Here is a 17,794-nt window from a genome sequence, read left to right as displayed (position 1 = left end):
AGCCAGTACCACTTAATTTAACTAAGAAGGAACATAAGATTACCAGTGGGTCTTTGCTGCCCCCCTCCCAAAATACACACATACCAAGATATATTTATATATATAAATTCATATGCCCCCAGTGTGCTTTTCAGATACCCATTCTCAGGGCCTACAAAAGGGCATTCAAACATATAGAGGATTCAAATGGACAGCATATTTTTTTCATGGACATATGTTTTCATCTCTTAAGTAAATAAATACCTCGGTATGTGATTGCTAGGTAGTATAGTAGGTTTATGTCAAACTTTTCCAAAATGGCTGGACCATTTTGCATTCCCACACAGTGTGTGAAAGACCCATCCAGTTGTTCTACATATTTATCAACACTTGAGATTTCTGTTTTTCTTTGTTACTCTGATTAATATTAGATTTAGTCTTTGCATTTTCCTAGTCATTAATGATATTGAATACCTTTTCATGTAGTTTTTTTCATTCCTATCTCTTTGGCAGAACATCTATTTGAACCTTTTACCATTTTTTAGAAACTGGGTAGTACGCATTCTTACTGAGTTACGAGAGGCTTTTCTATATTCTGAATATCAGTTCTAGGTAATTTTAGGTAATAATTTGCAAATATTTTCTCTCAGTCTGTAACTTTCTTCCTTAACGTTTGAAGAGAAGTTTTAACGAAGTTCAATTTATCAGTTCTTTTTTAATAGTTCATATGTTTTGTTTTCTATATCTTTCATAATTTAGTGTCCCAAAGATTTTCCATCCGTTTTTTCCTACAAGTTTCATAGTTTCAGGTTTTATTTAGGTCTATGATATGTTTAGAATTAATTTTTGTATATGGCGTGAGATGTGAGTTGAGTGTTTTGTTTTGCACATATAGATATCTAATTATTCAGCATGAGTGTTGAAAAGACTGTGTTCTCTCACTTGGAGTTTATTGACATCTTTGCTGTATATCAGTTGACCATATATGTGTGGATTTCTGGATTCTCTATTCTGTCCCATTGGTGCATGGGTCTGTCTGCTCACTGAGACCACACTGTCCTGATTACTGAAGTTTTATAGAAAGTCTTAAAAACAGATAATGTGGTTTCTCTTCTGTACCTCTTTTTCAGAATTATTTTGAGTATTTCTGTTCTCTTACTTTTCCATATAAGACAACAGATAATTAAAATTAGGTACAGTGCAGAATCTGAAATCATTAATGAACTTTTTGTCCTAACATTAAAATGTATTGGGGTATCTTGAACATTGAATAGATTTTTTTCTCTTTGAATGCTTTTGTAACATGACACCTAATTCATTTGAAAAGTATTAGGTCTCTCAATTATATAGACCTTGTGAATATTGTCACATTTTATTATTCAATATTTAAATGTAACATTTGTTAATATCACTGATCTTGTCAGAAAGTTTAAGTATTGGGAAGACATCATGCTAATGGTGGTGGATACAAGTTTTCTGTAATTTTTAATTTTGTTTGAAAACTCAAATTTTATCACGGGTGATGCATACTGTCCATTGTTTTTCTTGAAGTAACAGGTTTACTTGTTTCATTTTTGAGACCACGTCTGCCAGATACCCAAATGGGAATAACCATGGTTGGTTTATTTTGTAGCTTCGTCATGCGAGGGCTTGTCTTGAGGCAGCTGTTTTTAGTATGCAGCAGAAGTGCTATTGTTCAGTTCCTACTTTGTCACACAGAATATTGAAGTCTACTCAAAGGTTAAGATTTAATAAAATTATCAGCTTTTATGTTTTTATCAAGGACATTCTATAGTAAAGTGAAACTGGTCTTTTCCAGAGAAATCTTGTGATAATATGTACTCACTTTCCATTATTATCTTTATTATACTTAAAGTGCAGTGATTGACCTGGAAACCTAACCCCAATGTTGTAACACTAGGAAGAGAGTAAATTATTGATATTTTTGGAACATCTGAAGTTAGTATAGAGAGAGACAAATCTGTTATTTTAATAGCTAATGCAGTTATATTAAGTTTTTGTTTTATTATATTATAGGTGCTATACTTGGTAGATCTGAAACTCAGGAGTGTATTTTCTATAATGCTAATTGGGAAAGAGATAAAACCAATCGAACTGGTGTTGAACCCTGTTATGGTGACAAAGATAAACGGCGACATTGTTTTGCTACCTGGAAGAATATTTCTGGTTCCATTGAAATAGTGAAACAGGGCTGTTGGCTGGATGATATCAACTGCTATGACAGGTAAGGAAACATTTCATTTTGTATAATAATGTTGAATATTTTTCACCACCACCACCCTTTTTAAAGGGGAAAGATCAGTACATGGATTTTCATTTTATTTCTCTCCTTTTTTAAAAATATGAGAGTATGAAGACCATTATAACATGCTTTAATGACAAGATATATATTAAAGTATTAAAATAAGTATGATATGTTTATGTTTTATTTTTGATATACTTTGAACAATTGACCAAGTAGTGAGAAATATATTGGGTTGGCCAGAAAGTTCATTTGTTTTTTTCCATCATATGACTTTAGTAGCACTTAGTTGTCTTTAATGTCATTTGAAACAATTTTGTTAGATTGTACTGTGACAGCTGTCATATCATCGTACATTAAAAAAAACTTATCAAAATTGGTGAATTTTTGTGTAGCTATTTTAATAGATGCAAGATGAAAGAAAATACACAACTTTTGGCATATTATGCTTTATTGTTTCAAGAAATGTAAAAATGTAACTGAAATGCAAAAAAAGATTTGCGCAGTGCATAGAGAAGGTACTGTGACTGACTGAATGTGTCAAAAGAGGTTTGCAAAGTTTCTTGGTACTGTTGACATTTTTGCCAAATAATTCTTTGCTGTGGAGCTGTCTCATACATTGGAAAATGTTTAGCAGCGCCCCTGGCCTCTACCCAGTAGAAGCCTATAGCTGGAGATAGCCAACATACTCAAAATATCCAAATCAATAAAGTTATTGGTGAAAATGAAAAATGTGTCTTTTATTTTATAGAAAAAACCATATGGACATTTTGGGCAACCCAATAGACTAGAAATATTTCTTTCTTTGTACTCTTAGGATTATAAACATTTTTAAAATGCCAATTCCAAGGAAAAAGGATTTTAAAATTGCTTTAAAAGATAGTGTATCTGTTGAAAATCTCCTGTCAAGGAGACTAAGCTTAATCATAGTATTTAATTTCCTTTTAGTTTTCTTCTTTATGTGTCTGGAAGAAATTGATCTTACTACATATTTTACTCTTTTTCCTTGCAAAGTAGGCCTTTGTTCTTTACCCCAAGAGACATTTTAACTTGACGTTCAGAATTACATCAGAACTAATACAGTCCTCATAGAAAGCTACATTTTATTTAAAAGATCTTGCTTAAATTGTTTCATTCTGTACTGGAAGTGAAATATAGTGGACAGGTGATCTTTCTGTAAGGAGTCCTATAGTTGTTCTGATCACTTAAACTGCCAGGGCCACAGGATTTTCATTGAGAGTAGGTGCTGATGACTGACATAGGCTGTAAAGTCCTAGGTAACCAGACTTCTTGGAGCCAAAAAACTCATATAATCATGAAACACTAGATACTTCCTGATCTGCTTTCAGGTGCCTCATTTGATTACCATGAATCTATGGGTGGTTGGCTATATATGATTAATATAAAAATGTATTGAATGATACCATAAAAATTGAATTAGCTCTACTTTGTATGAGAAATGAAGTCAGTTAGGTGTATATTTATTATTTAGGGTATACTTCTAAATTTGTGAATTTTCCAGGGATTATTTCTTTATAATTATACATTTATGCTTTTCAATTATTAGTCTCTCTATTAACAGAAGTGATTATTAAGTGATATTTGCTATTATGAAGGGTAAGTTGGGCCACTAAGGAAACAGTATGGAGATTCCTTAAAAATTAAAAATAGAACCACCAAATGATCCAGCAATTCCACTTCTGGGTAATTATCTGAAAATGAAAGCACCAACTCAAAAAGATATATAGTGTCAGGCAGAAGTAATGCCTGGTTAGAGTGTGGTTGGTAGGGTTAATAATATGGATATAATAATTTATCATTTTAATTTGAACATTTACCTAAAATGTCATATGGTGTGCTTGAGTGTGATATTGTTATGTTACAGAATTGCATGCTTATGATTTTGTAATAAAAGATTTTGTACTAAAAAGGTGTTATTTGTGCTAGACATTGTATATGTATCTTCATGTTTATTGCAGCGTTATTTACAATAGCCAAGATGGGGAAGCAGCCTAACTGTCCATCACTGGATGAATGGATAAAGAAAATGTGTGTACATATAATATTCATATTAAAATACATATTCATGTATATGCATTTTAATATTAATATATAACATAGAAAAATATTCTATTGTGTGTATATAAATCAGCCATAAAATGAAAGACATCTTGCTCTTTGAAACCACGTGGCTAGACCTTGATGGCATTATTCTAAGTGAAATAAGTCAGAGAAAAACAAATACTGTATGATGTCGTTTATATGTGGTTTAAAAAAAAAAACAACACATAGATACAGAGAACCAAACACTGGTGGTTGCCAGAGGCTGAGGGTAACGGGGGCATGGAATAGGTGAAAGGGAAGAAAGGGTGCAAGTTTACAGTTACAAAACAAATTAGTCCTGGGAATGTAATGTACAGTATGGTGACTATAGTTAATACTGAATTGCATATTTGAAAGTTGCTAAAAGACTACATCTTAAAAGTTGTTCTCATCACAAGGAAAAAAAATTTTAGCTGTGTGGTGATGCATGCTAGCTAGACTTAAATTGTGATCATTTCACAGTATATACAAATACCATATTATTATGGTGTATGTCTGAATAATATATAATGTTACAAGTCAATTATATCTCAATTTTTATAATAAAAGTAGGTAGGCCCTGGCCAGGTAGCTCAGTTGGTTAGAGTGTTGTCCTGATATGGCAAGGTTGTGAGTTGGATGCAAGAGTCAACCAATGAATGCATAAATAAGTAAAACAACAAGTCAGTGTTTCTTGCTCTATCCTCTTTCTTCTCTCTCTCTATAAACAGATTAAAACAAATTTTTTTAAAGTTAGGTAAAAAGAAGTTGGGGGGGAATTAAGTTTGGGAATCATTTTTATCCAAAACTGTCTTTCATTAAGTTGAAATCAGGGATTCTTGTTCTTTTTGTAGTGAAAAGATAATGTGCTTCTCACCTAAAACCAGTATTGCTGGAGGTTAAACTTCGTGTAGTAATGGGGTGTGGGTTTTTCAGTGCAAATGCTTGTTCTTACACTAATATTTACTACACCAGTTCTGTTTCTGGGGATTAAATGCTAATTTAAAAGTATGTGAATTTTCATTTTTATGGTCTGAATTTGATTAAAATATAGATACTAAGGATAGTAAGGGAAGTAGGAGAAAGGAAAAAAGATTCAAGAAATGTCAGAGTAGAGGAAAAGAGTAATAAGAATGAAATTGGATTGCAAAAGGTAATTAGGCTAGGTTAATTAACCTTCTATAATTTGAGGCATGATTCTAAATATTAAATTTTAAATTTATATATATGCATTTTTATAAAGTGTTTAAAAGTTTAGCTTTGTCATTTACTTCCTACTAAGTAGATAACTGGTATAAATTTTATTTTAAATTTTGATTAAAAAAAAAAACTATTCTCCCTGAAATATCTTGAGCTTTTAATTTTAAATTCAATCTTATTATTTTAACAACCATTATTAAAGTTCACAATTTATTTGTAACATATGTCTTTAATTCTATCTGATGTTTATTAGCAATATTTAAATGTTTGATTTTTTAAAAATTAAAAATAGGTACAGTAGTCCCTCAGCTACAGTTTTGCTTTCTGTAGTTTTCAGTTACCAGGGGGCATTAAGAGTGTTATTCTTCTGGTGCAAAAATATTGAATGGACGATTCTAGAAATAATTCACAAGTTGTAAATTGTGCATTGTTCTGAGTGTTGTTATGAATCTTGTGCTGTCCTTCTTGGGACTGGAATCATCCCTTTGTCCTGCCTGTGCGTGTTGTATATGCCACCTGCCCATTAGCCATTTAGTAATTGTCTTGGTTATCAGATCACGTATCAGAAAGAGAGACAGAGAGAGGGAGAGTCCACATGTATAATAACTACAGTATTGTTATTCTTGTTCTATGTTGTTATTAGTTGTTGTTAATCTCATGTAGTACCTAACTTATAAATTAAACTTTATCATAGGTATGAATATATAGGAAAAAACACAGTATATATAGGGTTTGGTACTATCCTTTGGTTTCAGGCATCCACTGGGATCTTAGAAATTATCCATCTTGGGATAAGGGTGGGGGAACTACTGTATAGCTGTTTCTTAGTGGTTGATTAGGATTAGTTCTAGAGGCTAAATCCCTATTTTTTCAGCAACTTAGGTCCTATGTAGAAGGCTGCCTCTCCCTTCTCCCCAGATAGACCTAACTTGAATCGTTTCTTGAGTTAACTAGGTTCTCTCTGTAGTTACATATTGTTCCTGTTGCTTATCTTAACCCTGTCCATTGTGTTCTGGAGATTTAAATCTACTGGTACTGAAAATGACACTTAATTCCCAAAGCCTATTTTGGGTCTCTGATACTGAGATATTTTCTGCTTTGAGGTAGGAACTTGCATCATTCTGTATTTGTGTGTGTATGTGTATATGCAGGGGAAACCCCCAAAACCTGGAATTTATTTATAAGAATTGTGTATTGTTTAAACTTCAGTCACCTTCAAAGTACTCTCCATTTGATGCAGTACACCTATTGAGAAACATTTTTTTCCAATGACCAAAACAGTTTTTGAAGTTGTCCATATTGATGCCTTTTAGTGCTTCTGCTGTTTTTTGTTTTACCCCTTCCATATCGCAAAACATTTCCCTTTGGGACTTTTTTCATCCAGGGAAACAAAAACAAGTCACCTGGGGTGAAATGAGGTGATAAGGAGGGTAGGACATGGGGGTCATGCCAGTTTTGATCAAAAACTGCTGAACACTCAGTGTGGTGTGGGCAGGTGTACTTGTAAATCACCCATTGAGAAATGGGCAAATGTGTTGAAAGAGTCTTCCAAAAAAAAAATTCACTAGAACACTTACCTAGTGGGGGAAGCCTATTCTACAAGCAGCCTGCCCTGCAGAAGATAATTCTGTTTTTTGGGGGGTCCCCCCTTGTATATGTATTTATATGTACACACATACAGTTTGACATGTAGTGTTCAGCTTTTGTATTCCTGAAATGGGAAAGCTGTATTTCTTGTGAGAAAAAACACTCCGAGACCAAATTACTTCATTGGCTTATGTTTCTCTTTAAGTTATCTAATAATTATGCAAAAAAGATGGTTGCCTTGATTGTTAAAAACCAAGTTAAAGCAACAGTCTCAAGCAGCCAATGTGATTGTTACATAAAATCAGTTGTTGCCCTGGCTGGTGTGGCTCAGTGGATTGCGCACTGGCCTGCGAACCAAAGGGTTGCCGGTTGGATTCCCAGTCAGGGCACATGACTGGGTTGCAAGCCAGATCCCTAGTGGGGAACATGTGAGAGGCAACCACACATTGATGTTTCTCTCCCTCTCCTTCTCCCTCCCTTCCCCTCTCTCTAAAAAATAAATAAAATCTATTAAAAAATCAGTTGATTTTATTCTGATGAGATTTAGTGAGAGGATTTCAGGAACAGTTGTGGTTTTTAAGAATTGATCATTGGATATTAATAAAAATCTTGACATTGACAATAAATGACTTGCTATTTTTTCTCTGAGAGGAACTTTTGAAAAGCTTCTGTTGTAGATCAGTATAATAATGTCGATTTTAATTATTCCTCCTTTGTTTGTTTACAGGACTGATTGTATAGAAAAAAAAGATAGCCCTGAAGTATATTTTTGTTGCTGTGAGGGCAATATGTGTAACGAAAGGTTTTCTTATTTTCCGGAGATGGAAGTCACACAGCGTAAGTTCACAGGAAAATGCATAGGCCTGCTTAATAGATTGAAAACAAAGTGTGATCTTGTTGATGGAATAATTTACTCCTGCCTCTTGCTTATTTTTCTCCTAAAATTTGATCCTATAATACGTATTTGTTGAAGAGTTTCTAGACCAACTCTGAACTGTTTCTTTCTCCCTCTTCCACAGCTACTTCAAATCCAGTTACACCTAAGCCACCCTACTACAACATCTTGCTCTATTCCTTGGTGCCACTTATGTTAATTGCGGGGATTGTCATTTGCGCATATTGGGTATATAGGCATCATAAGATGGCCTACCCTCCAGTACTTGTTCCGACTCAAGTAAGTTACCATCTTGTACTTTTTCTATTTTAAATTGCATATTTTAAAGGAATATTACTGTAGTAAAATCCACCAGGTTGTTAAAATTTACTTTGCAGTTAATTTGTGAATGTTTATTTTCATGGAAATTATAGCTAGTTTTGCAGATGTATTGATTTGCTATGTCCTGAACTTCTTAAGTTTTGAAGTAAACTAGATAGAAGAGTATTCCATTCCTGTTCTTCTTGGGAGAGTTTTACTGTCATTGCCGTACTATTACAATGTGACATATACCCTGCTTTGTTTCTTGAGAAATAATTGATGATGGAGAAGGGAAAACATTACCCTTTCTTTCCCTCCATTCTCTTCTCCATTCGTAAATTTCTGTGCCTTTTTCAAGACTACTTGCCAAAATATCTTTTTAACCATGAGGAGGGACCCACATATTAAGGTAACCAAGAAAGTGTGGAAAAGAGAGGTTTCACAAGGGCTTCAGGAAGATATATCCATAAAAATGTTATTTTGAGGAAAAGGAGCAGGAGAGAAGCATTTCTTACCATGTGTGCTGGGGTGTGTGTATATGTGCGTGCGCGCATGTGTATAGTTTGCAGCAAAAACATTTTTAATGCCCTTGATTGTCACTTCCCCAAGCCCAAATATACCTGAAAATGTAGGTGTGGTGGGTAGCCAGATTAAGTGCAAGAAGTTTTTCTCATTCTCTGTCACGTAAACCATTGGCTCTGGTCCAGTGCTTTACACGGACTTTTAATATAAGTAGTTGATATTCTACAGGCTGAGGAAAGGTGATGACTTTTTGTTATACTTGCTTAAAGTAGTCTAAAATGTCTGAACTTAGACATTTTTAAACTAGGTTTTACTGTGTTTCTTTTCACTCTTAAGATTAGATTACTTTGGCCTCTGGATTTGTTTAACTTTATTTCTCTAATACCAATAGGATTAATGGTTAAAACTTGATAGAAGAAAATGGTATAGTCCTATAATTTGACCAAATTATATGATCAAAACAACTTCTTCCCTTTAAGCTTTATTTACATAACATACTTCTTTCTCAGTACTTGCAGCAACCTGTTAGCATTACATCATTGATCCCCATAATCTTTGTAAGATGTGTATATGGAGAAATAAACCTGATAGTAGAATACCTGATTCAATTAGGTAAACACATTATTTTGTGCAGCTGAAATATTTTAACTTTTAAACTTAGTAACTAAGTTATGTATGTTATAAAATCATCTCTAAAAAGTATTTTAAGATAAAAAACTTTAGTGTCCAATAAATGTGTATAATTTACTCCAAAAGGCCATAGGATGATGTACTGTACCTTCTGTTGGTAGTAAATATTTTAATAGTAATTGTCTACATTTAGAAGAGAGAGCATTTATATTTAGTACTATAGTGGTGTCTGAATGTATCTTACATTTGTAGTATGATAGAAACAAACTGGAAACTTACATTTAAAAACAAATTTGTTGTTTCTTAGTAGAACTCTAAGAACACTAATGTAATCTTATAGATAGCATTGATTTGTATGTAATCTTGATATGAAAATATGGTTGGGAATGTTTATAAAGGGGTGGATATCATATATGAAGGTACTCCATTTAGAAATGCTAATTAATTCAATGGTTTAGACTTTTGAAAAAGAAAAGATGCAACTGTTATTAATAACTAAGAATTAGGGCTCTTCAGTAGTAACTATCTCTGTGGTTTTTAGATATTTGGCAATGGTTAATGTTATTGTACACATTTATTTAGTACTTACATTGTTCCTGTGGTGAATTCAGATAAATTGTATGAATTACTGAAAAATAAGGAATGAGTTTGAAGGTTTTTTGATGGAATGACCTGGAATGGTCAAGCTTTGTAATTAAAAATACAAGACATACCTGATGTTATGCTTTTGTTCTGTCATCAACTATGTTGTGGAAAATGAGCATTGTCATCAGTGTGGAATTTCATTTGTGTCAGCTTTCACAATGTCTCAAAAAGTATAGTGTCATGCTTTCAGTCTCATTTTGATGAGAGGTTATGAAAACTAGTTCTGCAAGACAACTTAGGGGCCACCTTGTTAAAAAATACTTAAGTTTTATCTGTTTCAAAATATTGAAGAATTACAACAAGCATTTATTGAACATTTAGAATGTACCAGAATACTGGTAAGTTATGTGTATGTAGAAATTTATAAATTATTAAGATATATCAAAATATATTAAATATCCCTAACCTGTGTGGCTTCATTGATTGGGTGTTGTCCTACAAAGTGAAAGGTCACCAGTTTGATTCTTGGTAAGAGCACACGCCAGGGTTGCAGGTTTGGTTGCTGGTTGGGTTTAGTTTAGTCTCTGGTCGGGGCACAGAAGAGAGGCAAACCGATTAATGTTTCTCTTACATCAATGTTTCTTTCCCTCTTTCTCTCTCTCCCTTCCTCTCTCTTAAAAATAAATACTTATATAATAATAATTTCCCCCTATGATTTCCACATTGTGACTGCTATATGAGGATCAGTCTTTAGAATTTGTTAAAAAATCCAAATTCCTGGACCACATCACTGAAAGTATAGAATAGGGCCTGGGATATTGTGTTTCTAATAAGTTTCCTAAGTGATTTAGGTGAGCAGCCAGGTGTGAAAAGCACTGACTTGGTTTTACGTCACTGTTTATATAGTATTGTATAATCCCCATTTTATAGATAAAGAAATTGAGGCATAGCATACCTCACAAGTAACTGGAATCTAAACCAAGGACTCTGACAGCTAAAGCTTTGCTCTTACTGTTTACACTGTTCTGCTTCTCTTTTTCTACAGAGCAGTTGCCTCACATTTTTCAGATAACTCAGTAAACATCCCTGCCATTTCAAATTCATTCTACAGGCTGTTATTTTCTTAATTTTGGATGTTGAATAATTTGACTATTAAAATGAGCAATAATGGGATCACATGGTTCTCCAATAGGACAAAAAGAAAATAAATAAGTCCTAGGTATATGGATGGTCATACTTATGTTTTCCATTAAAATTTTTTAAAAGTATATTTTAGAATAGGTTTTATGAACTCCGATTGGGTTGGAGGTGAAGATTCCTGTGTATCTGAGTTGATAGTGCTAGGGTCTAGTTGTTATTCAAGACTTTCTTAAGGGATGGAAGTAGATAGGGGAGACAAACTATGCTTTGGAAATATTAAGGTAACTTCTTTATTTCATCCCATATTCATGTCTCTATGTTCCAAGTTTAATTCCAAGACCAGTTAGGAAAATACCTTAACATTCTTGAGGATTTCTGGAACATTCTTTCTCTAAATTCTTTAAACACTTTCAGATAATGATGTAAAATTTATCATTCCTTTTCTTAGGGAAACTTTTCCTTAGAACTTCGGCTAAAGGCTGGTTTGTGGATTAACTGGTGTATTGATAGATGTTAGTGGTGATTTCTTATGATAATACCTTGTTGATGAGTCAGTCCTACAATAAGAGCAATACTTGTAGATTTATAGTGATTCTCACCAGAACAAGAATCTGTGCTGATAAAGTTACTTATAGTGTGCTCATTCATTGCTCTGATCTCAGTGTTTGTTCTTTACTTGAGGGAAAAAAAGATCAGTCCAATGGGGCACATGAGGGACTAAGAGACATCCGCATATTGATGTCTCTTACTGAGCTGGTTCTGGTAGTTAAATGGTAGACTTCTGTTTAACATAAACATTTTTAGAATTTCTTCTGGTTTTATGATTATTTTATTCTGAGGAAGTAATACAGAGATATACATGCTCTTTAAAATATGGCCATTAATTATAGTTCTTACTAACCAATAAAGATATTTGTTCTAAAAAAACCTATCATAGTGAAAGGCATTTTTTTTTTAAATGAAGCGATTCTTTTTTCTTTATAACCTATATCTACTAGGTTTATAACATTATTTCATGGTATCACTGTCTTCCCAGTCACCCTGAATGAAAGAAAGTCTTGGAGACAAGCACTTCTATTCTTGGCCCTGTCACTTACAAAGTCCTGTTCATTTACCTGTTCATCCTTTCTGATCCTGTTGTAGCTCAGGACATTATGATTATCTGAGACTAAGATTACTTCTGTAATCTCATAACTGGTCTTCTTCCAGTTTTCTCTCTTCATTTGTACTAAAGCTGTAGAATAGGATTTTATTTACCTGATTATGTTACTTCTATGCTTAAAAAATATTTGAGAGTTCTCAGGTGATCAACAGCAAAATATACAAAGTTTGGAACATGACATGAGGTCTACCATACTTTGCCTTTTCATTCTTTCCTGCTGTTACAGCCTTAACCCATCTTCATAGCCATGTAGAATGGTATTCATTATGTGCTATCCTTCAAAGAATTGAGAAAATAGTGTTCAAGTCAGTTTCAGTCTTCTGTGATTCAAATGAGTGACCTCGTTGAGAAAGTCTCTATAGTGATTTGTGTACATGTTTCATTCTCCCACTTGATCGTACGCTCTTTGAAGACAAGGTGTGTTTGTAATTACTACTGTATCTTACACAGTGTTTACATGTAATGAGTGTTTTGTAATAATGAATTGCTGAATTGACTTTGTTGCATTTAGAGTTATACTAAGGTAACAATGCAGTATGCCCAGGGTTTCATTTAATAAAGATTTAGGTGCTTTAGGGCTTTAAGATGAATCTTGAGACCTTAGTTCTTGGGGGTAAAATAAGTTGAAGTATTGCAGGCTTTTATAAGATAATGCCATTGTTCAATTTTTTCCTGTTAAAGCATCCTTTAAATTTGTATCACTTTGGTCACTTTTCTCTAGCCTGTGTTGAAACTGTTTTTCCACATGTAGGGAGATGTTCTTGCAATCTGTAGTGAGTAAACTGAACACAAACTGGTTTTTCTAGTGCCAGTGAGTCATGAATATGAGGGAATTGATGCATTCACTCTATTATTAACAAGTCTTATTGTGGTTAGAATTAATGTAGTTTCAATAAAACTATCTGCATCACTTTCATAACCATATGTGAGCTTAAGTTTCCTGCTTATGAGATCTATATTTGTGCTAATAAAAAATACCACTTGATAAGAAAATGCATTTTAGGGGCTAGAAATTACCTGCCTTTAACAAGGTATGAAGTTAGTGTGTTCAATTTTTAAAGGCTATATAAATAGCACTATGGTATCACAACATTAATATTTTTTAAATGACATTGGTCTCTTCAGTTCTTACATCATGACATTTTGTCTAGGTTTTGGTATAAGGCTTTCAAATTTTTCAGGTTCCTGGTTGGGCATACAGAATAATCCTGCTGACTTTAATATTAAAGTAATCATAGGTTACTTTATGTAACCTATGTAACTTTATGTAAACATAGGTTGTCATTTCATGCTATGTCAAATTACTGTCCACTGAGAAACCAAACCACCTGTGAAATGCTTTGTAGGATTTTTCTGTTGAACATGAATCTACACGTATGCCCATTTAAAATTAATAAGATATTGAAAGGGCAGCATATCATCCTTCAGCTAAGTTGGTTTAGGGAAGTGTGTTCTTTTTTGGGGGAAGGATATAGAGGAAATTCACTAAATTTTATTAAGTATTTAATATGCTAATATTAAGTTACACTTGCAAAGTAAATATTAAATCTATAGAAACACATCTTGAAATGGGCTGACTTCTTATTAAATGCTTGGAGTTTATGAACATATCTCGCTTTTTCTGTATCGTTCACTTTCTCTTTTAAGGTTCTCTTCTATTTAAAATACGTGCTTGCTTGTTATAACAAGACGCATTATACAGATAGAAGCATGTCCCCCAAAAAGGGGAGAGAATCATTTGCTCTTCCCCTTATTTTTAATCACTTTTCTGAAATAACAAATTCTAACAGGTTGGTGTATCCTTTGACACTTTTCTCTAATCTCATTTCAGTATATATTTTTTGTTTCTTTTATCAGCTATAAAATGTTAGTCCACAATATGTACGGAGGACAACTTTTCAGCTCAGTACTTCTAATTGACCTCATTTTGATTGTGATAAGTTTTTAAGTGAAATTTAGTGGAACTTTAATGTGTGCACTTAAAATACCAAGATTTGTTGTTTTATTTTCTTAGAGTTTGTTTTAGTTTTCTACTGAGAGCTGGAACCTACATTCCATGAATGTTTTCACTTTATTATTTTAGCATGTTTAAAGTATGGTGATACAATGTTATTGTCTTCCGCTTAAGCATTTTTTTTGGGGGGGGGTATATGCCTAAGAAATAATACAGGGCTATTACAAATGTCTCTTTTTTCTGTGTTCCACTTTTGTGTGTGGGTTTTTTTTTTTTTTTTGTATCGGTAACCTAAATTACAAATTACTTTTATATATACTTGTAGACTACTTGTGGGAGAAGTGTCATAAATTACCCATAGACATGCAGCTTGACAAAAAAATTACTCTCATTAGGCATAATGTAAGTTGTTTCACTTACAAATACACAGATAGGCCCACTTGGAGATTGGCTCAAATCCTGTGTTCAAAAGCAAAAAGGAAGGGAAGGAAAGAAGGGGGGGAAAGCTTTACCAAAAGCTTAAAACAAATTAAAGTGCACATTAAAATTAATCAAAGAACCTTATTTCTAAACTTTCATTGAAATTTTAAAATTTATAGTTTCGTTTTGCTTTGGCCTGTGGAGAGCCCAGCCTGCCAATTTATATATGGGACTGATACATATAGACCAGGAGTACATTATTTCTCCTTGTCTGGTAAGGAAATGGTATGGTAGTAGGATAGTATTAGGTTTGCTTTTCTCTCTATTCTTTTATTTCCTAGATCTCATCCTAGATCAGTTCCTTCATTCTTAACTACTTCATCACTGTCTAACCTTTTTCTATTAATTTAAGATTATAAAAATGAAAAAGCCCATTTGTTAGTGAAAGCTGCTTGTATCAGATAGGCTGGCAAGTAGGTATTCAAGTTTGTTTGTTTTGTTTTTGCTTGACCACTCACCTAATGCTTGAGTGCCCATTGTGTGCCAGATCCCAAGTTGGATGTCTCGTAGTAACTAGCACCAGTCTGGTCCTTGCTGGACCTTTTTGAAGCCAACAGTTAGTATGTAGGTGGACTAGAAGTAGGTTGCTTGGTTGGTTGGTTGGTTGGTTGACTTTACAGCTTGGAGATGAAGGGTATAGAGAGTAAGAAGGGAGTTGCTTCAATAATTTTGGGCAAAGATGGAGGAAAGAAGGAGAAATACCTGATTCCAGTTCTTTAGTGGTTAGGAGAAGAGACCCATGTAGGGTGCTTAGTTAATGTTAAGTGCTCAGTAAGTGTTAGCTGTTATTGCTGAGTAACAACTTCAAAATTGTACTCAAAATGAATCATTGTTATTAAAACCATTGTAGATATATATGTCAACACTTTGAAATTAATTTAGTGTAATAAAAGATTTCATTTTGACTCTATCAGGTACTATATAGAGTACTGTACACATAGTAACTCATTTAATTGTTCAACACCCTATCATATAGATTCTGTTTTAAGTCCACTGTTTTAAGTCCATTTTATAGAATAAGAAAGCGAAGACACCTGGAGTCTGCCTGCTGAGTGGCAAAACTTGGGCAATTACATGCAAGGCTTACTGTTCATTGAAGTAAATTTAGTGGAATGGCTTATTTCTGTAAATAATTATGTGGGGTCCATAAAAAACTAAAATAGGATAAGGGTGAGGATCAGAGCACATAAATAACATTTAAAAATAGTTTTTATAGTGAGTGTATATAGACTGATAGCTAACATAACCACTTAAACCACATCACAATTTATTAATGCATAGCATGGTCCTTTTCCTTTTTTCATCCTTACCTGCAGAAAACAAGTGCTGAAGTAAATAAAAAAATTTTTTTTCTGTACCAGTAATAAACCTGATGCTGCTAAGCAGCAACAGAAGAACAATGGGCATGCCTACATCTCTTTCAGACCTTTAACCTCAGGGCTGGCTACCCTAAGGAGCTAACAACTTCTTAGGGATGTGTTCAGAATCCTGATTTCATCTACCTTGATCTGTCTTTGCTTTGCTGTCAGGAGGAATTAGATGAGAGAAACTGTAGGAAATAGGAGTTGATAAATCACAAAGGAATTTTGAAGATCTAATTGGATGGAATCCTGTTTGTGCATTTGAAAGTATCAGTACTATTGAATCTGTTAATGTAGAAATGTCTTGCTTTCCCTAATTCAGAAACACTTGTCCTGATACACACACTATGTTATTTCTTTATAGATTCTGTTTCTATCTGCTTGACAATAATCTTTTTATAATTAGCAATTGTGAAATTTCTTAGAATGTAAGACAAATAGATGAATAAGAGAAGACATATATAGAATTTGTCAGTTTTCAAATACTTTGGTAGGGTGTCCTTAATTCTTCTTGATAGTTCTAAGGAGTTGTTGAATGATGTCAGAATAGTTTAAATAGGGGGAAATGTATGTTATATCTCATATATAATTATTTATAGTATATAAATGAACCAAAATATGTATTTCTAGAAAGAATTTCTTTGTATTCTAGTTTTGTGTCTAACTAGCTACTAAATGTCTCCACCTAGATGTCTCCAAGCACTTTAACATTCAAAGGCATGACCTTCTTTCTCAAACCTGGTTCTCAATAAATGGAACCAGTAACCACTTGGTTACACAAGTCAGAAATACGCTTTTTTTTTTGTTCTTTATCTTCCCCCTCTAGTACTTATTCCATTTCTCATTTAAAGGATTGTATAAAGACTCTCTTCGCAGGTGGATCTTAACTAAGTTGCCAGTTTAAGTCAGGACTCTTTGTCAAGGTGCTTAAGGTAGTGAATTTTTTCTTGCTCTTATTTTATGATTATGCATTTATTAGTGGAATCTTTGACTAGTCTTTCTTCCCTACATTACAGTGAGCATCATGAGAGTGAGGGTAGTCAGTGCCTGGAACAGACTGGACACTCAGTAAAGATCTGTTGAATAAATTGAAGTATTATTCGTTTTTTTTCCTGATGTTTGGCAGTTCATTTCTTTTCCCCTTAAAGTCTTTTTTTCTTTTCTACTTCTTTTTTTTTTTTTTAATTCAGCAAACCTAATTACTTGACACTGATGTGCTGATTTGGTTTTCAGTGTCATCTCCAGTTATAAGTTATAATTAGTAACATTCAAGTTTCATTTTTCATGTTGTTAATACAGGCTGTTTTGTTACTTTTATCTGTTTATGTATTTTGGTAAATTTATTGTTTTTGGATTTTGTTTTGACCCTTTTGTTTTCTAATATAATTTACATTGAAGCCTGTTCTTGGTGGTATCTCTTGTTTAGTTTGGATCATTCTATAGTTTACTCTAATGTTTATTGAGAAGTGTGTTGAACAGAGATAAACTTTTATGTAAGATGCATGAATGGCATTTACGTGCACACATTGTTGTTACAGTAGCATCTTTATCTCTGAAACCACCTGTATAAAAACAAAATCTGAGAGATGTGAAGCTTTGGGAAGCCTTAGTCTAGTTATTCATGTGGCATGAATTTCTTTCAAGGGATGAATTT

General features: G+C 33.3%; 1 protein-coding gene across 1 annotated transcript in view; it reads left to right on the top strand.

Moving 5' to 3' along the window:
- ACVR2A (activin A receptor type 2A) overlaps positions 1–17,794 on the top strand; it is a 92,592-nt gene that overhangs the window by 54,462 nt on the left and 20,336 nt on the right. Inside the window, exons 2-4 of the mRNA XM_045831224.1 lie at positions 2,017–2,224; positions 7,839–7,948; positions 8,131–8,285. Coding sequence (XP_045687180.1) covers positions 2,017–2,224; positions 7,839–7,948; positions 8,131–8,285 — 473 coding nt within the window. The remainder of the gene's footprint in view (positions 1–2,016; positions 2,225–7,838; positions 7,949–8,130; positions 8,286–17,794) is intronic.

Source organism: Phyllostomus hastatus, unplaced genomic scaffold (genome assembly GCF_019186645.2).
Source record: "Phyllostomus hastatus isolate PE091 unplaced genomic scaffold, TTU_PhHast_1.1 phas_contig_1, whole genome shotgun sequence".
NCBI classification, from domain to species: domain Eukaryota; kingdom Metazoa; phylum Chordata; class Mammalia; order Chiroptera; family Phyllostomidae; genus Phyllostomus; species Phyllostomus hastatus.
This window is presented reverse-complemented; position numbering and strand designations above follow the sequence as displayed.